The 22,469-nt window shown below is 38.2% G+C and overlaps 2 protein-coding genes across 2 annotated transcripts in view; one reads left to right on the top strand and one right to left on the bottom strand.

Moving 5' to 3' along the window:
• Window positions 1-17,959, top strand: part of LOC121377095 (PHD finger protein 20-like protein 1) — a 30,798-nt gene extending 12,839 nt beyond the window's left edge. Inside the window, exons 8-18 of the mRNA XM_041504970.1 lie at window positions 612-805; window positions 3,186-3,291; window positions 4,446-4,562; window positions 4,967-5,176; window positions 6,173-6,349; window positions 7,570-7,871; window positions 8,016-8,115; window positions 8,988-9,183; window positions 12,250-12,712; window positions 15,294-15,429; window positions 16,412-17,959. Of these exons, the coding sequence (XP_041360904.1) occupies window positions 612-805; window positions 3,186-3,291; window positions 4,446-4,562; window positions 4,967-5,176; window positions 6,173-6,349; window positions 7,570-7,871; window positions 8,016-8,115; window positions 8,988-9,183; window positions 12,250-12,712; window positions 15,294-15,429; window positions 16,412-16,548 (2,138 nt within the window). The 3' untranslated portion in view covers window positions 16,549-17,959. The remainder of the gene's footprint in view (window positions 1-611; window positions 806-3,185; window positions 3,292-4,445; window positions 4,563-4,966; window positions 5,177-6,172; window positions 6,350-7,569; window positions 7,872-8,015; window positions 8,116-8,987; window positions 9,184-12,249; window positions 12,713-15,293; window positions 15,430-16,411) is intronic.
• A 945-nt stretch (window positions 17,960-18,904) lies between these two features.
• Window positions 18,905-22,469, bottom strand: part of LOC121376923 (isocitrate dehydrogenase [NADP], mitochondrial-like) — a 29,549-nt gene continuing 25,984 nt past the window's right edge. Inside the window, exon 11 of the mRNA XM_041504728.1 lies at window positions 18,905-21,156. Within this exon, the coding sequence (XP_041360662.1) occupies window positions 21,075-21,156 (82 nt within the window). The 3' untranslated portion in view covers window positions 18,905-21,074. The remainder of the gene's footprint in view (window positions 21,157-22,469) is intronic.

Genomic DNA, 22,469 nt, shown 5'->3' with positions numbered 1-22,469 from the left:
TTGTTTTAAAATGTATTTAAACCAGATTTAAAGCAAATTTTAACATCTTTTTCGACTATAACTGCTTTTTCGACTAAAAGTTATTTACAGCTGTTGCACTTGTAGTTGACTTACACGTCACAGACACCTGATTGTCAGGTTAACTATATGTCACAGTTTGTTCACATCGACGTCTGCTGTACGTTATAAATGAACAGTTAGTTCTTTCTATAAAGAGTGTTCAACTTTTTAAAGATTGTTTTCACATCTCTGAGTCATTCTTCTAGTGCAACAGAACCATATTTCTTTTCAACATTACCTGTCCTCAAACAAGTGCACTCCCCCCTTCGTCTAGTAGTCTGCTCAGAACATCCCAAAAGCCAATGGGATAGCCTAAATTCTTCTACTGCATACTCCTCAGTAGTTCTGGTCACGTGACTGTAACTTCCTTCTTTTTCTCTTCGCTGTTGGAATGTTCGGACCAGACTACTAGCCGTAGTAGGGGGGGAGTGCACTTGTTTGAGGACAGGTAATGTATCCATAAAAGAGAAAACCCTCACGTTTTTTTCCATTTTTATTTTTGAGTATATACTGTTATTCAAACCGATGGTGACAATTTCTTGAATTCACAGTTCCATTGGCATCTCCAAAATCAAAAATGAGAGACGTTAAACGGCGACCCACGTCGTTGAAGATGTTAAAGAGACGGAAGCTCGCGATGACCAAAACTCTGGCTTCACACCGGTCGTCTGGTCGGAAACGCGTCCTCAACGAGATGAAGAAAGCCGAGCAGCGGAGAAAAGTTCAGCAAAAAGTATTTCCAAAGGTGAGCATTTATTTCTTTTTTTCTTGTGGGGGCGGAACGTAGCCCTGTGGTAAAGTGCTCACTCGATGCACGGCCAGTCTGGGATCAATTCCCATCGGTGGACCCATTGGGCTATTTCTCGTTCCAGCCAGTGCACCACGACTGGTATATCAAAGGCCGTGGTATGTACTACCCTGTCTGGGGGATGGTGCATATAAAAGAACCCTTGCTGCTAATCGAAAAGAGTAGCCCATGAAGTGGCGACTACAGGTTTCATCTCTCTATATCTGTGTGGTCCTTAACCATGTGTCAGATGCCATATAACCATAAATAAAATGTGTTGAGTGTCTTGTTAAATAAAATATTTCTTTCTTTTTCTTTTCTTTCTTAGCCTGACCTCACACAATGGCATTTTCAACCTGTGTTAGCATTCATTCATTTTAACTGATTTTCGTGCTTATATCCAATTAAGGTTCAAGCACGCTGTCCTGGGCAAACAACTCAGCTATCTGGGCTGTCTGTCCAGGATAGTGGGTTAGTTGTTAGTTGGTTACTGAGAAAGAAGAGAGTGTAGTGGTCTTACACTTACCCACTGAGTGGTTAAAACTCACTCTAGGTGGGAGCCGGTACCGGGCTGCGAACCCAGTACCTACCAGCCTGTTAGTCCGATGGCTTAATCACTGTGTTAGCAGCCTGGTCTGAACATCCCAACAACCAATGGAATGGCTTAAAATCTCTGCCTGTTTTTTAAAATTAGTAAAAAAACTTAACCTCTGTAAACGGGATACCTCTAAAATCTGGACATTTTACTTGGTTCCTAGGGTGTCCAGTTTAGAGGGATTTCACTGTGTATTAAAAGCCATGAAAATGTTGTGGGACCGTCCTTGGTAGCGTGGGGGTTAAACCACTGGACTTAAATTAAAGTCAGTAGGTTTCGAGTTCACATCCTAGTACCGGATCTCACCCTGATGTAGTTTTAACACATTTTATTTATGGTTATATGGCGTCAGACATATGGTTAAGGACCACAAAGATATTGAGAGAGGAAACCCGCTGTCACCACTTCATGTGCTACTCTTTCCGATTAGCAGCAAGGGATCTTTTATATCCACCATCCCACAGACAGGGTAGTACATACCACGACCTTTGATATACCAGTCGTGGTGCACTGGCTGGAACGAGAAATAGTCCAAATGAGCCCACTGATGGAGATTAATCCCAGATCGACCGCGCGTCAAGTGAACGCTTTGGCCACTAGGCTATGTCGTGCCCCCCATTTCCATGGAGGTTTATCAGGAAAGATCACAAATTAGCTGGTACGGGTAGGTAGAGAATTTGGTTTGGGGCCGGCCATTGATGGAAATGTGTCAAATTAAATTACACCTGATGATTTTTTTTATTATTACAGTCGAACTTGGTCTAACGGGCACCTCTATATAATGGCCACCTGCCCATAACGGCTACCCTGAAACCCCCCAACACATTTCTTTCTTTATTTGACCCCTATAGAATGGTCACCTGTCCAACGCGGCCACTGACCACTATTTTTCAGCAAAAATAAGGTCTGAATCTGCATTACCGGCTAAAACATTATTTGAAAAAAAAAATCATATTCTTCCCACCATATATGATTGTACAGCAATTTAGTTCCCAGTAAATCCCATTGTTTTCTGCAGTGCCGCCATTGCTGTGTCATGTGACCGGAAAGTTTAGAGATTTGATTCGACTCAACAAAGAACAAACTTATTTTGATGTTATCATATGATGTTATTGTCGTAAACAAATATACGTTTACTAATGCTAAGCATTATTTTAATCCTTTTGTTAATTTAGTAAATGTCAACAGCTGTTCGGTTCCGGTGGTTGTATACTTTGCATTTGCTAGTTCAGCTCGAATCGTTACTCAATAACAAGGCGACTTCTTAATGGCTGTAGCCTATGAAAGCAGAATGTATTACAGTATCTGATTGTTGCAGTATTATCAAAGGCAATTATAACCAAGGTGCCCGAGTAGTCCCTACCGTCAACTGGGCATGATTGTTGTTCACAAGCAGTTTGCACCAAGCGGCAAATATTAATGAATTTAGATAGCTGGTATGCTTTGGTAAATCGCAACCTTATGTATCAAAATTGTTTTGTTTGCGGTTCGCAATGTAATCCCAATACATGTACTTTTATTATTTTGTGTTGTTTTTCTTTTCTTGGGGGTATTAACAAAGAAAATCAAATTGTTACAACAGTTAATAATGAAATTTTATAGCGAAATATGTTAGGGTTTCGATTGAATATCTTGGGACCTCTATATAAAAAGCCACCTGTCTATAACGGCCACTTTCTGTTGGTCCCTTGAGTGGTTGTTATATACAAGTTCGACTGTATTTAGTATATTTTTAATTTTCAGAAACGTCGAAGAATTTCCAGGAAGTCGCTGTCTGCAGCAAGCAAAGAAGCTGATACTGGTAAAGCTGTCATACAGTCGTCAATCAAACACATACTCAACAGGAAAGGTATAGTTAAGCATTACAGATCCACAAATAAATTTTGTTGCATAATCATCAAACATTCTTGACAGTAAATGCACATCAGTTGCAGTCTTTGGTAAACTATGTATATATAGTGTTTGGTAAACTATGTATATATATACAATGTATATATATATATATATATATATATATATATATATATATATATATATATATATTGTTTGGTAAACTAGGTACATATAGTGTTGGGTAAACTAGGTACATATAGTGTTGGGTAAACTAGGTACATATAGTGTTGGGTAAACTAGGTACATATAGTGTTGGGTAAACTAGGTACATATAGTGTTGGGTAAACTAGGTACATATAGTGTTTGGTAAACTAGGTACATATAGTGTTGGGTAAACTAGGTACATATAGTGTTGGGTAAACTAGGTACATATAGTGTTTGGTAAACTAGGTACATATAGTGTTTGGTAAACTAGGTATATATATGTTTGGTAAACTAGGTACATATAGTGTTTGGTAAACTAGGTATATATATGTTTGGTAAACTAGGTATATATATGTTTGGTAAACTAGGTATATATAGTGTTTGGTAAACTAGGTGTATATAGTGTTTTTGGTGTGTTTTTTATGGGGGATTTCATACACCAAGTTTCACCCTCTTCACGGTGCAATTATGGGTGTGTCTCCCAAGTGTATGACTCCACATTGGGGACACACCTGGTGTAACAAAGGCTGTGGTATGTACTATCCTGTCTGTGGGATGGTGCATATAAAAGATCCCTTGCTGCTAATCAAAAAGAGTAGCCCATGAAGTGGCGACAGCGGGTTCCCTCCCTCAATATCTGTGTGGTCCTTAACCATGTGTCTGACACCATATAACCGAAAATGTGTTGAGTGCGTCGTTAAATAAAACATTTCCTTCCACATTGGGGATGATTGCAGGTTCTGTGTATCCTGGACTCTGGTGATACAAGATAGCTGGACTGACAGTAAGCGTGGAGCATGTCCCTGTCAAATAGTCCCATAACCGAAATGGAAATACTACAGCTTCACCATTCATCTCATTGTCATCCATGTTCGTAATGTCCCGTCCCAAAAAAAAATTCTTTGTCTCTGTGTTAAATGTTTATGGCGTTATTTTTAATTTTGTAATGTCTTCTTCTTTTTTTAGGTATATCACGCACAAAAAAGCGTGCCATTTCACTTCCCACTGCATCAGCAAAGTCCTCGTGTCCTTCACCTGTAGTGACTCCCGGCAGTGCAGGCTCATCGAAGTGTCACGCTGAAGGTAATGCCAGTTATCTCCCTTTGTAACATTCTCCAACTCACAGAGGCATCGAGATAAGCATTGTGACTGGTAACCCATTTACAGGTTACCACAACTATATGAAAGTTAGAATTTAATTCCTGTTACTACTACTTTTAACGCGGACGTTCTGAAATTGTATCGGTGCGCGCGAACATTGGTATGAGAAACGAAATCTGGAAGTAAATGAAAACATGGATTGCTGAAATTGCTTTGCAGTTGCACAAGTGCGCACGAACATCAGTGCAATTTTGTACGAGAAAACAAAACGTGGACAGCGGGTTTTCTCTCTATGTGGTCCTTAACCATATGTTTGATGCCATATAAAAGTAAATAAAATGTGTTGAGTGCGTTGTTAAATAAAACATTTCCTTTCTTGTTCGTAGGTGTGGCATTTGCCCCCAGTGCGGTTGCCTCTAAAGCGTTCAAGATAGAAGAGGATCACAATTTGTTCAAGTGTACGCACGAAGGATGCACAAAAAGCTTCCGGAAGGAGAAGTTGTTGGAGTCACACATCAAGTACTATCACCTTGACGACAGCAAGGCCATTCACGGCACAGCTCCACGAGCCAAGCGCAGGAAAACCATAAGCATCTGTGAGCTATAAATTTTTTTTATAAATTTAATTCCAAAAAAAAGTACAAGATTTAAAATTCAATTCTCAAGCTTCAAAAATAATTTTAAAATTGTGATTTTGTTGTTGGATTTGAGAAAATAAGCATAGAATAGTTTTTCAGGTGCCTGAGAATTAAAAATTGGCGTAAACTATTTATGGGTTATGCAAAACCAAGATGAGGTAACCTATTTCGGTTTTTGGGTGGGGGGGTTTTTTTTTTTTTTTTTGCATAACCCATCACAACAATGTAAATGATGTGCCAATTTTTATATGCAAAAAACTTGACATGTGTAAGTGACTTGCAAACAAAACTATCGTTTTCACAAAAAAGTTCAAAGGACTACATTTCCTCTTTTGTTTGAGAGAGTTAAAAAACAAATTAAAACATTTTTAAATTAATTAATATTGTCGCAAAAGAATTTGAAAAAAAAGAAGAAGAAAGTTCCTTCTTGTTGATAGTGGTTCTTAATGGTTGTGGAATTGATTTACATAAAAGGCGGGATTTAGCTCAGTTGAATGCTTGCATCGCTGGATTGAACCACCTCGGTGGACCTATTCAACTGATGGGGTTTTTTTCTATTTCCAACCAATACACTACAACTGGTCAACGGCAGTGGTATGTGCTTTTCTGTCTGTGGGAAAGTGCATATTGCTGCTAATGGAAAAATGGTGTGGGTTTCGTCTGATGACTACGAGTCAGAATTACCAAATGTTTGAAATGATTATTAATCAATGTGCTCTAGTGATGTCGTTAAACAAAACAAAATGTTTTCCTATCTGTGATTATACGCCAGAATTACCAAATGTTTGACATCCAGTAGCCGATGTTCTATTAATCAATGTGCTCTAGTGGTGTCATTAAACAAAACAAACTTCTTCCTATAGCCGATGATTCATTAATCAATGTGCTCTAGTGGCGTCATTAAACATAACAAACTTTTTTCTTTTTTATTTACATAATTGTGTATAATTTCAGGCTCCACTGATTCGGAACAGTCTATGTTGTCCGGAGGTAAGGGAACGTCAACACCAAACGATCCGTCGCCTTCTGTATCCCCGGCAAAGAGACGACATATCTCCGCAGACGGACTTCCATTTTCTACGGAAAGTCCCGTTCATTTTGCTTCACCCAAAGAAACACAAACACCACATGGTAACTGTCTATTTGTTTTTATTCTACAACCACTGTATACATTGGCAAGTTATGATGACCAGATGAATCTCTATATTTTCGGTCACTGACCAAAAATGTAGGTCACGTGACAAAAGCCCGACTCGACACAAGTGTTTCAGACTAGATTTTCAATAAACATACTCTTTAAATCATTTGTTTAAGTACAGTAAATGCAAATAACTTTTAGTTTTGCGATAACAATACAAAACTTGTATATTTATTTATGAATTAGAGCTTAGAAACGCTTTTTAAATGTTACAGAATGTAGCTAGTGTCTTACAAAGAATGACGTCATGTATCTTGTATGATGTCATACAGCAAAAGCCTTGCTAGGTTGACGATACTCTATTTACGTACACAAAAAAATGGAATAAATAATGATTTTCTGACTATTCCCGTAGGATTTCAGGATAAAAGAAATAACTGGTTACTGTCTTAAGATATCGGCTTTATCCTGCTCAGGTCGAATGGCGAATGCAGCACGACAGAGCCTTGCTGCATTGGCCATTCTAACCATCTTAAGACAGTAACCCGTTAAATTCCCGATTTAAGAAACTGTGCTATGTTTGTTGTCTCTTGGGAATGGGATCTAGCTCAATTAGTAGATGGCTTATTTAGGTTCAAGAGTCGAACCCCCACAGTAGTAGGGTTTCCACAGGTACTCAGGTACTAAGGAGAATGCGCCAAGTCTAGCAAGACGAGAGTCCGGGCACAGGCCCTACTCAATAGACCCATTTGCTGATTAGGGTTTTTTTTCCCATCTCAACCAGTGCCTCACAACTGGTATATCAAAGGCTGTGGTGTGTGCTGTCCTGTCTGCAGGATGGTGCTTATACAAGATCCCTTGTGGCTACTGGAAAAATGTAGCAGGTTTTCTACGAAGACAACATCACAATTAACAAATGTTTAACATCCAGTAGCCAATAATTAATAAATCGGTGTGCTCTAGTGATGTCATTAAACAAAACAAATTTTAACTTGTATTGTAAATCAAAGGCTGTGGTATGTACTATCCTGTTTGTGGGATAGTGCATATAAAAGATTCCTTGCTATTAGTTGGGGAAAAGGTAGCGGATTTCCTCTCTAAGACTTCATGTCAGAATTACATTGGTCTTGTTAAACAAAACAAACTCTTTTTTTTGGACGAAACAACATGCTGTTTTATTTTATTTTATTATTTTTATTTTTATTTGGCCCAGAAATATCACCACTTACATTCCCACAAATCAAAGAGGAGTTACCGGACACGTTTCCGGGCTCCGTGGTCCCAGCGAGTGTGACCCACGACAAGAAGTCACGATCTAGCAGCGACGCTACGGTTACCGTCTCCAGGGATCAGAAGGTCAGCGCCGTGAAGGAGGAGCATGCTAAACACAGCCGCAGCAGCGTGGACTCCAACGTCACGGAGGGGTCGGTCGCCGAAACCGAGGATGAGGAAGATGGGAACGAGGTTGTCAACTGTGTGTGCGGATTTTACGAGACGGACGGACTCATGATACAGGTTAGTCAGATAGTTTATGTAGGTCAAACAATGAAGTCATCAGTTGTCTGTGCAGATGGACTGGGGGGTCAAGGACAGGGTGGATGAAGAAGACCTGTGTTGATATCTCTTTAATCTAATGTTTGTTGGTTGTTTTGTTTTCAGTGTGACATCTGTCTGTGCTGGCAACATGCTCAATGCCTTAACCTCGACAAGGACTCGGTGCCTACAAACTACATTTGTTTCATCTGTGAAAACCCTCCAGGTTAGTGGGAAAAAAACCTAATTAATCTAATTAGTTTAATTAATTATTGTAGACTTTTTGTAGTACTAAAGTTTCCTGTAAAACACTAAACTCCATCAATTTAATCTGAGGTGTACCAAGTACCAATTTACCCATTTTTGACAGAGTTATGGCCCTTGAACTTAGAGGAGATATGAAAATTTATTTTCCTGACTGACTTTTTTTTGCCGTGCTTGAAGATATTGAGATAAAATGTTGTATATATCTTTATCACATACTGTTACAGATCAAGTTAACATTCATGGCGATTTACCCATTTTTTCACAGAGTTAATACCCTTGAATTTAGGTTTATAAAAATTAGTTTCGGCCAGGTAGGGAACATGTATTGCTTTAGCAGTACTCATAGAATGCTCATTGCATGGCGATAGCGGATTTTCTCACTCGTTATCTGTGTAGTCCGACATCATATAACCGTAATTAAAATGTGCTCGGTGCGTCATTAAATAAAACACATTATTACCCATATGGTTAAAAATATCTTGGTACATATAAGAGTGATACGTCCCACTAGAACACCAAGTGGGATGTAACGCTTCGTGACATCATCGATCGGTGCAATAAAACATTAAAGGAACATCAACCAAACAAGTTGAGTGGTATAAATTAAGATTGATTAGGAGTAATAAATAGGATATTAAACTCGCTACCATTTTGTATCATGTTTATGTTCCTCGTGAAGTAATTTTCGTTGTCACTCGCTAAAGCTTGTGAGAACTGAACATTATTTCACTCCGGACCTGAACATGATATGAAATGGAAGCTCGTTTAATATCCTATAATTCCTTCCTCCTTTCTCTAAATACTTGTTTTAATTTCATTCTTTATGTGCAGGATTCCGTGAAGGATGCCGGAGCGTGCACAACCAGGAATGGTTGAAGAGTGGCCACCTCCCTCCGTTCAGCTTCTTGAACCTCCCCCAGTCTGAGGAGTCGCGGGAGACAAGTCAGGCCATTCACAGTCTGGTCGGAGATCTTCATAACATCAACGCTGTCTTACACGGTTTACAGCAGCAGATAAAAGTCTCACAGTGAGTTGTACACACTAATAATAACGTAGGTACATATATAGGGATGTGATTCTTCAGCTCTTTTTTTTCTTCTTTTTTATTGCATTAAATATTTTTCACAAACAGATTGCATTTTAGGTCAAGTCTCCCTGAGCCCACCCCTTATTGATATGTTGTAATGGAGGGCTAGAGAGGACTGTGTGTAATATGAGCTAATTGATTTGATCTGAAAGACTGAAAAATTACCTTTATTTAGCTATGGTATAGATGTTTCAACTTTTTGTTTTAAATAAGTATCATATCCATAATGTCTGATGTTTTGTAGCGTAAGGCTCAAAATACACTGGGTCTGGGTCTGGTGAGTATGGTACCAGTCCAAAATGAAATGCACTGAATCGAATGTGACAAAACACTACAGATCTGGCAACAGACGACATAGAAACATAGAATGTGTGCTATATTTTTACACTACCAGACTGGCAGCTGCACAACGTTCGAACCTTACTCATTCATTTTTCTTAATAACCAACAAGAATGTTCTCATACTTATTGTTGATGTTTATAGAAGTAAATTTATCTAAAAATTTGAACGCATTAATATATATTGAAAACATGTAACAGCTCCAGACCCAGACGTCAAAATACACCAGACATCTTTGCCACACTCGCCAGACCCAGACCCAGACCCAGACCCAAACCGGGTGTGTTTTGGGCCTAATGCAGAGATTGTGAAAATGCTGAATTCAGCCTGTTACATTCCTTTACAGAGATTCTGAAAATACTGAATTCAACCTGTTACATTTCTTTACAGAGATTCTGAATTCAACCTGTTACATTTCTTTACAGAGATTCTGAATTCAGCCTGTTACATTTCTTTACAGAGATTCTGAATTTAGCCTGTTACATTCCTTAACAGAGATTCTGAATTCAGCCTGTTACATTCCTTTACAAAGATTCTGAAAATACTGAATTCAGCCTGTTACATTCCTTTACAAAGATTCTGAAAATACTGAATTCAGCCTGTTACATTCCTTTACAGAGATTCTGAAAATGCTGAATTCAGCCTGTTACATTCCTTTACAAAGATTCTGAAAATACTGAATTCAGCCTGTTACATTCCTTTACAGAGATTCTGAATTCAGCCTGTTACATTCCTTTACAGAGATTCTGAAAATGCTGAATTCAGCCTGTTACATTCCTTTACAGAGATTCTGAATTCAGCCTGTTACATTCCTTTACAGAGATTCTGAAAATACTGAATTCAGCCTGTTACATTCCTTTACAGAGATTCTGAATTCAGCCTGTTACATTCCTTTACAGAGATTCTGAAAATGCTGAATTCAGCCTGTTACATTCCTTTACAGAGATTCAGAAAATGCTGAATTCAGCCTGTTACATTCCTTTACAGAGATTCAGAAAATACTGAATTCAGCCTGTTACTTTCCTTTACAGAGATTCTGAATTCAGCCTGTTACATTCCTTTACAGAGATTCAGAAAATGCTGAATTCATCCTGTTACATTCCTTTACAGAGATTCAGAAAATGCTGAATTCAACCTTTTACATTCCTTTACAGAGATTCTGAAAATGCTGAATTCAGCCTGTTACATTCCTTTACAGAGATTCAGAAAATGCTGAATTCAGCCTGTTACATTCCTTTACAGAGATTCAGAAAATGCTGAATTCAGCCTGTTACATTCCTTTACAGAGATTCTGAAGATGCTGAATTCAGCCTGTTACATTCCTTTACAGAGATTCTGAAGATGCTGAATTCAGCCTGTTACATTCCTTTACAGAGATTCTGAAGATGCTGAATTCAGCCTGTTACATTCCTTTACAGAGATTCAGAAGATGCTGAATTCATCCTGTTACATTCCTTTACAGAGATTCTAAAAATGCTGAATTCAGCCTGTTACATTCCTTTACAGAGATTCTGAATTCAGCCTGTTACATTCCTTTACAGAGATTCTGAATTCAGCCTGTTACATTCCTTTACAGAGATTCTGAAAATGCTGAATTCAACCTGTTACATTCCTTTACAGAGATTCTGAATTCAGCCTGTTACATTCCTTTACAGAGATTCTGAAAATGCTGAATTCAGCCTGTTACATTCCTTTACAGAGATTCAGAAAATGCTGAATTCAGCCTGTTACATTCCTTTACAGAGATTCAGAAAATACTGAATTCAGCCTGTTACTTTCCTTTACAGAGATTCTGAATTCAGCCTGTTACATTCCTTTACAGAGATTCAGAAAATGCTGAATTCATCCTGTTACATTCCTTTACAGAGATTCAGAAAATGCTGAATTCAACCTTTTACATTCCTTTACAGAGATTCTGAAAATGCTGAATTCAGCCTGTTACATTCCTTTACAGAGATTCAGAAAATGCTGAATTCAGCCTGTTACATTCCTTTACAGAGATTCTGAAGATGCTGAATTCAGCCTGTTACATTCCTTTACAGAGATTCTGAAGATGCTGAATTCATCCTGTTACATTCCTTTACAGAGATTCTGAAGATGCTGAATTCAGCCTGTTACATTCCTTTACAGAGATTCAGAAGATGCTGAATTCATCCTGTTACATTCCTTTACAGAGATTCTGAAAATGCTGAATTCAGCCTGTTACATTCCTTTACAGAGATTCAGAAAATGCTGAATTCAGCCTGTTACATTCCTTTACAGAGATTCTGAAGATGCTGAATTCAGCCTGTTACATTCCTTTACAGAGATTCAGAAGATGCTGAATTCATCCTGTTACATTCCTTTACAGAGATTCTGAAGATGCTGAATTCAGCCTGTTACATTCCTTTACAGAGATTCAGAAAATGCTGAATTCATCCTGTTACATTCCTTTACAGAGATTCAGAAAATGCTGAATTCATCCTGTTACATTCCTTTACAGAGATTCAGAAAATGCCGAATTCATCCTGTTACATTTCTTTACAGAGATTCTGAATTCAGCCTGTTACATTCCTTTACAGAGATTCTGAATTCAGCCTGTTACATTCCTTTACAGAGATTCTGAATTCAGCCTGTTACATTCCTTTACAGAGATTCTGAATTCAGCCTGTTACATTCCTTTACAGAGATTCAGAAAATGCTGAACTGAGCCTGTGGTACAAGGACTGGGATGATTTAAACGTGGACACGTCGGCCGATACCACCGAGGAATTCCACAGCGTGTCCGTAGAAGAGAGCCCCGCATCAACCACCCCAGTCGACCTTCACGACCCGACTGGCAGCAAGGATACCCCCCCACCTGTACGGTTCTCCCTCGACATCGAACAGTCATCGGACCTCTCGATGGAACAGCCCAAGTTCCAGTTACCCATGACTACGGAATCGCTGGCACAGTCTCTGGACAACATCGACACCGCAAGTGAAGCATCGACAATGACAGCGTCAGAATCGTCGACCAGTTTCATGAGTTCCTACCCGTCCAATCCAAATATGTTACCCGACGCAACGGCCGAGTCAAGAGTTGCAGATTTTGTCGTTCCTTCGTCAGATAGCGGTGCAAGCAATAAAAATGATAAATCGGACGTTGAGGTAATCACGTTTTGTAATTTGCATCAGCATTCAGCAGTGCTAGAGGTGAGGGGGACAGGATGTAGCCACATGGTAAAGCGTTTGCTTGATGCGTGGTCAGTCTAGGATCGATCCCCATCAGCGAGCCCATTGGGCTTTCTGGCATTCTAGCCAGTGTACCACGACTGGTATATCAAACGCCGTGGTATGTGTTATCCTGTCTGTGGGATGGTGCATATAAAAGATACCTTGCTACTAATGGAAAAAAGTGGGTTTCTTCTCTTAAGACTGTATGTCAAAATTACCAAATGTTTTGACATCCAATAACCACCGATTAGTAAATTAATGTGCTCGAGTGGTGTCGTTAAACAAAACAAACAGTGTTAAAGTAAAGTTAATATATGATTGATCACAAACATGGATAGTATAAAGATTATGATTTATATTATCACTCTGGGAAGTTGGGAATTCTCAATATAGCTGGAATACGGTCGAGAACAAGATGGAAAGGCAAAGAGCTCTGCTAGTAGGTAGTACTAAACCAGATAACTTCCGGCTGGGTCAAAGTTGGAGCAGGGGCGTAGGCGAACCCCCCAGCTGAAGCAAATGGTCCGCTTTCAGAACTAAAACATACAGGTTTATACATATGGAGTAGAAAAAGGTCCACTTGGTTCATATTCGAACCCCCCCCCCCACCCACCCCCCACCCCAGGTCCAGATTACGCTACGCCCCTGTGAGGTGCACCCAACTTTTGATAGAGAAGTGAACACCACAAGTCCTGTGATTGGTGATAAATGTGAGTGTTGGTTGTAAAAAAACAAATAGTTTCATCTGGGTAAAACAAAATATGCACTTTTATTGCATCTAGTACCACAGAGTCCAGTAGCATTGTGCTTGAAACATGTATGGGCTACCTGTAAAAAAAAGTACTTGAATTTTGTGTGGAACTAGGGTAGTCACAGATGCTATCCGTTATCTCAGAAATGAGCAGCTTGACCCCCATTTTTTTCCAATTCACTTTAAGGGTGAGGAGTGGTAGTATTTATATCTGTGGCGTTTATGTCAGTTGATACGTTGCAGGTAGGAGTTTTAGCCACATATGTTACTATTGTCGTCTATGGGATTTGATTTGGTAGCATACACCTAGTAAAACTCACTATCAGAAAGCATTTTGAGTGACATCTATTGTCAGTTCCGTCAGTCTTGCGTCTTACGAGCTGCCAGATCAGGAGGAAATGAGATGGAAATCAAAGCAGGTAAAACAAAGAGGGTGGTGGGATTTAAAAAGATAACAGTTATAAAGAATATTTGCTGTTGGTTTAGTCCGACCACCCCAAAGTATTCTCTGGCTGTTTCTGGTGTTGTAGTTGCTCATAATACATTTTATGCAAAACAAAAAGGATGCATAGATGTACCTCGGCAGTAAGGATTAGTGACTTTGCACGTACCCTTTCAACCTACAGGAAGGAAATGTCATATTTAACGACGCACTTAACACAGTTATATGGTGTCGGACATATGGTTAAGGACCACACAGATATTGAGAGAGAAAACCTGGTGTCGCCACTTTATGGGCTACTCTTTTCGACTAGCAGCAAGGGATCTTTTATATGTACCATCCCACAGACAGGATAGCACATACCACAGCCTTTGATATACCAGTCGTGGTGCACTGGCTGGAACGAGACATAGCACAATGGGCCCACCAACGTGGATCGACCCCAAACCGACCGTGCATCAAGCGAGTGCTCTACCACTGGGCTATATCCCGCTCTCTGAACCTACAGTTGCTGGTTTACTTGTAAATGTTTTCACTGTGTGCACCTGCAATTATTTACTATATAGAGGATTCGTCACAAGTATTTTTAATAGGGAAAATATCAACAGAGTCTATGTTAATCAGTATTTGTCGAGGCTCTGCTAAGACAAATACCAATTAACTAGACGAGGTTGATATTTTACATATTAAAAAACATGAATAACAAATTTTATTTATCCTATAACGCTTTTAAAATAACATTTTAATTCGATATTTAGTAAATCACTACTAAAGTCTCCATCGATAATATGACGTTATCACGATTAGGACAAATTACTTTAACGTCACGCACTTTAACTAAATCTTATGAAAACGTTACACTCAAGTATACAGGTCTTGATGACATTTAAACAAATTACTCATTAACAGCAACACATTATTACCTAGAGACCTTGAAAATTTGCATATATCTTGAAATTTGCATACCATTATTAACTGGGTTAATACGCTAAATATTATCACATGGGTTTATGAAATGGGTATCATGGGTACGTTATAGGATAAATATCCTCACTAGCTACAACTGCTAGTTTCTCAGCCCATTACCGACCCTGTTCGGGCTGCTGGTGCTCTCACTTGCCAGTGCGGGCGGTCTGTCCTCCCACCCAGCCACCGCAAACCCTTTCCTGTCCTTGAACTGGTGAAAGTCAGCACCTGCACCCATGACAGTGGTGCGCTACAACAGCTTGCTGTGAATGTGCACGCTAAGCCCTATGACATGACCCGACCCGACCCGACCCGACTGCTAGTTTACTGGTACTAGTAATTGCTGTTGCTTGCAGAGTTCCACTGTGACACGGAGACCTGTGGACAAGGAAAGCATGTTGAAGATCTGTCAGAGAAATCTCCTCCTGCACGTGATCAAAGTTCAAAACGAGGTCAACCAGAGGCTCGACCTCGTAGAAGAACAGGTGTCAGGTACCAGTCTAGGTTTTAATTACTAGAGATTCGTAGAGGAACAGGTGTCTGGTACCAGTCTAGGTTTTAATTACTAGAGACTCGTAGAGGAACAAGTGTCTGGTACCAGTCTAGGTTTTAATTACTAGAGACTCGTAGAGGAACAGGTGTCAGGTACCAGTCTAGGTTTTAATTACTAGAGATTCGTAGAGGAACAGGTGTCTGGTACCAGTCTAGGTTTTAATTACTAGAGACTCATAGAGGAACAAGTGTCTGGTACCAGTCTAGGTTTTAATTACTAGAGACTCGTAGAGGAAAAATTGTCAGGTACCAGTCTAGGTTTTAATTACTAGAGACTCGTAGAGGAACAAGTGTCAGGTACCAGTCTAGGTTTTAATTACTAGACTTTCTCATAGAGGAACAAGTGTCAGGTGCCAGTCTAGGTTTTAATTACTAGAGACTCGTAGAGGAACAAGTGTCTGGTACCAGTCTAGGTTTTAATTACTAGACTCTCTCATAGAGGAACAAGTGTCAGGTGCCAGTCTAGGTTTTAATTACTAGAGACTCGTAGAGGAACAAGTGTCTGGTACCAGTCTAGGTTTTAATTACTAGACTCTCAGAGGAACAGGTGTCTAGTTTTTAATTACCAAAGACTCGTATAGGAACAAGTATTGGGTTCCAGTCTGTTTTTTTAAATACCAGAGATTCATCCCATGTTTTGGGATTTTTTTTGTCTCAATGAGACGTAGTTATTACTTTTCCAACACAATGGCAGCATTTATTGCAATGCAAGTGGCGTATTATTTTGCAAAATTAATTTTAACATTAATTTTTATTTTCAGTTTTGGGCCTGAAATTCCTAGTCTGATATTATTCAAAATGAGATGGACGGTTCTGGGGAATTTTATTTAGGATGTAAAAGTTGACATGATATATATCAAGACATCATTGATCATTCATTGCCATGCGTAAACTGAATTTTAACATCAATTTGTATTTTCAGTTTTGGAGAAGGCAGATACAGCTGAATCTAGCACCGAAGCGCAAGATCTACTTCACGATGTTCCAGTGTTGAAACGATCGCTGCATTCGTTGATTAGAGATCTTTACAAGGTCAAACGTATGGCAGCTTACCATTGAAACGTCTCCAACAAAGAGATGTTGATAATTAGTGTAGTATTGCTGAGCCTGAAGCTAATGGAACAGGAGATGAAATCTTAAGAATTATTACCCAAATTGGGCGGAGAGAAGTGGGGAAAGAAAAGTGAAAAACCCATTTCTTCCCCTAGATATGTTTTGACATCATGAACAGTGCTTCGCTATAGACGGTTAATTGTGTGTATGAATAGTTTCCATGATGGAAGTCATGTCAATAACTAACTTACATCATCAGCCATACGCACGTCATGGCTGTGACGCAACACTGCCTCTTGTTCTCAACTTGCAAACTTATTTCGAAAATCTTCCATAAAATGATAAATATTGATAATGGGTAATAAATAGAATACTCAACTCGCTACTCGATAATACCATTTATCATGCACTCATTAATTGATGTTGTCCTCGTGCAAGATAAACGGTATTGCCTCGTAACTCATTATTGAGTATTCTCTAACTGTAGCATCATTGAAAATAAAACTACAGGGAATCGGTCTTCAAAATTACATGTGGCAGCAATGAAATAAAGTGTGGAATCACTGAAGGTGAAACTGCGACATCGCTGAAAAGAAAGATCCATAGTTTTGATGGGACAGAGTGAGAGAAAGAGAAATGTTATGTTGTGGCCTTACGCCTGCCCATGTTATGGTTATGGTGAAAATAAGCTATAAATAGAGATATTGGTTGAAGCAGCCATGAAAATACTGCTGGGTATTAATGGGTAAAAAAGTATGTGCCGTGTCCCCAAAGACAGTTATCAGATGTGGGTTGTAAAAATTATAAGCAGTATTCTCAAAACCAAAGCTACCAGATACTGTTGGTGAGTTACGTGTGGTACGACCAAAAAACAAAAGGTACCAACCAGGTACTCGTGAAAATTATGTGTATTTTCACAAAATATAAAATAAAAACGACTACCTGAGATTCAAACATTGTGTGGTTTCTGGTGGTGCAATAATGGATGAGAATTTTTGATGGAATGAATCAACTGGCAGCCGATCATTGAAACATTTATAAACTATTTTGTGGTGCAAACCTTGTATTCAGTCTCGTGAATGAAAAACATGTGGGTATTAATTACTTTTTATAGCAATATCTTGAAATGATGAAACGGTGCGTTTTGACAAAATACATTTTTATTCATACATTTAGTGCTCAGAGAGACCGCAGTCATAATGGTGTGGATTTAATTGTGGATTTAATTGTGGATTTGCCAGAATCGACCAGCAAACCTTTGAAAAGTGGACCACCGTCTACAGTGGCCAGCACGTGTTCTTTAGCAATGCCATGTCTGGTACGAATGACTTTGTATTCACAGTTAAGAGCAAATGACGACTTGATAAAAACTTTGTTGACTAGTGTTTGGCTTATCAATAAAATCCATGAACAACCATTTTTTTTCTTTAAATGTTTTTTATTTAACGACGCACTCAAAACATTTTATTTACGGTTATATGGCATCAGACATATGGTTACGGACCACACAGATTTTGAGAAGAAACCCGCCGTCGCCACTTCATGGGCTACTCTTTCCGATTAGCAGCAAGGGATCTTTTATTTGTGCTTTCCACAGGCAAGATAGCACAAACCATGGCCTTTGTTGAGCCAGTTATGGATCACTGGTCTGTGCAAGTGGTTTACACCTACCCATTGAACCTTGCGGAGCACTCGGGGTTTGGAGTTGGCATCTGGATTAAAAAATCGCATGCCTCGACTGGGATCTGAACCCAGTACCTAACCACGATGCCACCGAGGCCGGTGTGAACAAAGGCTATTGGATGTTAAACACTTGGTAATTCAAACACGTCGTTAAGAAAGCTGCTGCTACATTTTTCCATAGTAGCAAGGGATCTTTTACATGCACCATCACATAGACAGGATACCACATCCAAAATACAAGCTATTGTCAGGAAAGATGGTTTTTCAGTCCCGTCTGGTAAAGTTTATATAAAAGATCCCTTGCTGTTAATAGAAAAATATAGCAATACCCCCTCTAAAACGGTGTCAAAAATTACCAAAAGTTTGACATCCAATAGCCAACGATTAATTAATCAGATTGATTTAGTAATCATCGGTAATGTGGTAATTATTTTTTTTATGTATCGTTTTAGAAAATCCACTACATTTTTACATTAGTAGCAAGGGATATTTTATATGCACCATCCCACAGACAGGATAGCACATACCTCAGCCTTTGATATACCAGTCGTGGTGCACTGGCTGGAATGAGAAGTAGCCCAATGGGCCCACAGATGGGGATCGATCCTAGACAGACTGTGCATCATGTGAGAAGTGGGAAAAGGGCTTGAACAAATATATAAATAAAGACAAACCAGTGTTCCCATTTCTTAATTTAATTTTCTCTGTCTTTTTTTTTTTTTTACTTTTTACAAGGTGTATAACAAATCAAGATGACCAGACCTGATAACATTTGTGTGTATACATTAATATCAAAATAAAGTAAAATGCATCAAATCAAAATCCTTGGAAAACTAAACATTTTGCTCATCGATCTGCCAATATAGACATGTTTAGGAAACACGTAGGGCCAAATTTACAAAGTCCGTTTTTGTCATACACATGTGTACCTTCATATATTTACAATACTTACTTAAACACCTGCATTTAAGAAAAAACGGCTTCGTAAATTTGTTTTTCACTAAAACCTTTTACTTTTAAATTCTTAACAAAATTATGTTACCGATTTACCAATAAATACCCTTTGTTCATAAAAATAACTATTTGGTATGGTTTCAATATTAAATAGCATGTCAATTTTGTTTCATTACTGACTATAAATATACTATAAAGCAAACAATTTCACACGCACTTGCAATATAATACACCTAAGATTAACACTAATGTGTACAATGAAATAAAACATTTCTGAAAAACTTTTCGGATATTAGATATTTCTATTAATGTCATTTGCTGCCTTTCATGGCAATGAACACAGTAATATAATTTTAATTAACATAATATGTTGCAAATATATTTTCAGTTTAACAATTTAATTCACGTGTACAAATTCTTCTTAAAACAATTAAGTAAGATTTCCAAATATCAATGTCAGTGCCCTTTTCCACCAAGTTGACATTTTAACAGTGTTCAAATTGGTTAACCAGAGGGAATGTAAACTAGTGTGTAAGTATAAATTACATAATATTTCATCAAAAAGAACCTGGTTTTTAAGCAGAACACGGCTCCATTAAAAACTCCATTAAAAACTGCACAAAAAACTAAAGTAGCAATACATGTTTATAATTTATAATATTTTTAAGTAATTTTATTGTTCATGATTTTAAGACTCATAGAATTGAGTAATTTTATTGTTCATGACTTTAAGATTATCAGAGTCCGTAATTTTTTCATGTTGATGATTTTGAGGAATTTTTTTTTTATCAAGCAACTGTACCAGATTTTGTTTTCTCAAAATGAACACAATTAAAACTCATCACAATTACTTTTTAAAACCCCCAAAAGGTATTAAACGTGTATGTTTGTGTAAAATAACGATGTTTTTGTTAAGATGGTTTTATTTTTCTCCATCACATAACACCACACTAAGATTATGTACAGCACAGCATTTTCTGCGACTATATTTGCACTGAAAGTCGATTGTAGTGAGATTCCAAGGTCTGTTATGAAGACGGCGGCAAGTGAAATAAATAAATCATCATCTCATAAACATACTGTCTGGTCATTCGGAACAATTAGGTGTCCCTTTAGGCCTTCCGAAGCTACAGGTAAAAGTGACAGAAGCCCTAGACAAGAGTCACTAGACAAAATGTGTCATTTTGGCCCTAGACCGAGTCATGCAAGTCGACAAAGACCTGAACAAAACTTTTGTCATGGAGTTATGGGCAAGAAACGTTGACAAACTCTTTATAGCAAAGCCTTGAACAAAATATGGTCATACAAGTCACGGGCAAGAAACGTGGATGGATTCTTAAGCAAGAAGATTTGGATCATTGAAGTCACAGGCAAGAAAAATTGATGTAATTCTTGTCAAAAATGCAGTGTTATTGAAGCCCGGGAACAGGTCTAATGAAGCATTAGTCATTAGGCCCCTTGGGGACTTGAAAATATTGAGATGAAAACTTTGGTAATCTCAAAATCAGAACCAGTTCGAAGTTGGAGATCAAGAGGGGCATTCGACTTTGATTTCGCAAGCTCAAAACGATTCGCCCCTCCCCAAGACGCAGTCGGCCTATCTTTTAAAAACAGAGAATGTTCATTTTAATCGGCCCACCCAATCCCCCCCTCCAACCACAGTGATTATATGTTAAACAGCATGAAGAATCAGTTGGTTGTTTCTGAAGCAGTAACCATGGTGCTACAATCTACTTATTCTTCGCTTGGCAACCACGGTCCACAGCTCTCAGAGAGTTTGTTAATTCAGACACGAAACTCTACCAAATAGAAAACCACTAGTGATAGTTTCTAATCCTAAATGCTGTCTAGACAAAAAAATAAAAAAATACTGGGTCTATCTCAAATCATGGGAGTTAGTTTTTCCACTGTTTGTCGAAGTTTTCTGCGATGGCCGACAAAAAGTCCATTGTGTATAAATACTTGTCTGGTGTGACACTGAAAAAAACACAAAAAGAAAATATTGTATTCTAATTAAAAACGAGCATTCTGAGAGTACTGCTAAAGCAATACATGTCCCCTACCAAGTGCAACAAATGTTCTTATCTCCTAAGTTCAAGGGCCATAACTGATAAAAATCGCCTTGGAAGTCATACTTGATCTGTAAAACTAAATTTAAGCTCAATGGCTGAAGACATTGTGAAAAAAAACATCTGGAAAACTAAGACAGACAGAATGATGGAAATAAAACCTATAGTCCCCTATAGTATTATAAAGAAAATGTTCTATTATTATGAATAAATGTATTAAATTATTTATCGGAATGTAATTATTTCACGTGTATAAAAATAATGATCATAACTAAAATCTCTATTAAAGAGAATAAAATAATCTCTTTATTAATAAGGATATTTAAAAATAATTAACCTTATTAATAAAAACAAATGTAATTGTCTTATTTATTTGGTTATTAACCCCTTGAACCTGACGTGCCGGTATACCGTCTCTGACACGTGTGTCGGAGACCTGACGCGCCGGTATAGCGGCTTCCACGTGGTCTTGTTTTGTTTTGCTCCTCACTTAGCAACGATCAGCCAATCAGCTATTTTTTTTTACATCTATCGTATGGCTGACAAATTGAATATTAGAGTTCCGGTTCCTAAAGCTACAGAAAAGTTGATTTTGTTACGTTGGGGCATAAATATGAGTCGTAAATTTAGTACAAGTAAAGTTGTAAAGTTGATCGAAGCTAGTGATGATTTAGGTGAGGACTTGGACAATGACAGCTATGAATATTCGGATGATTTTGAATCAGAAAGTGAATCTGAACATGTTTCAAATGATATGTCTATGGGTACACATTTCATCGCCGACTCAGACGATCCAGACATTGGGAGTCCAGTGTATCCATTCCCGTATGTAATGGGAGGTCAGGGTTCAACGGGTTAAAACAAATATTATCAATGAAACCTAATACAATCATGTCTATTAAAAATATATATATTTCTTTATTAAAACGGGTATAATTATTTCTGCAAACAGTGTAACATGTAGCTATTGTGAGATGCCTTTTTCCAAGATTAGATTCTCAAATGTTTTCACCAAATACATTTGTTACAAATTCCCTTAATTCATGGTTACGATCTTTTTGCAAATGAATAGAATTTCAAGTTGTTTTAAAATAACATTAACAATCACAGGTGTACAGGGTCTCATTTTTGTAAAGGGGGGGGGGGGGGGGGGGGGGGAGGGGTGTGTGTTTGATTTTTGCCCAAATTAAACAAAAATGCCCGAATCTGGAAAACGCCATT

Source organism: Gigantopelta aegis, chromosome 7 (assembly GCF_016097555.1).
Source record: "Gigantopelta aegis isolate Gae_Host chromosome 7, Gae_host_genome, whole genome shotgun sequence".
In the NCBI taxonomy this organism is placed as follows: domain Eukaryota; kingdom Metazoa; phylum Mollusca; class Gastropoda; order Neomphalida; family Peltospiridae; genus Gigantopelta; species Gigantopelta aegis.
This window is presented reverse-complemented; position numbering and strand designations above follow the sequence as displayed.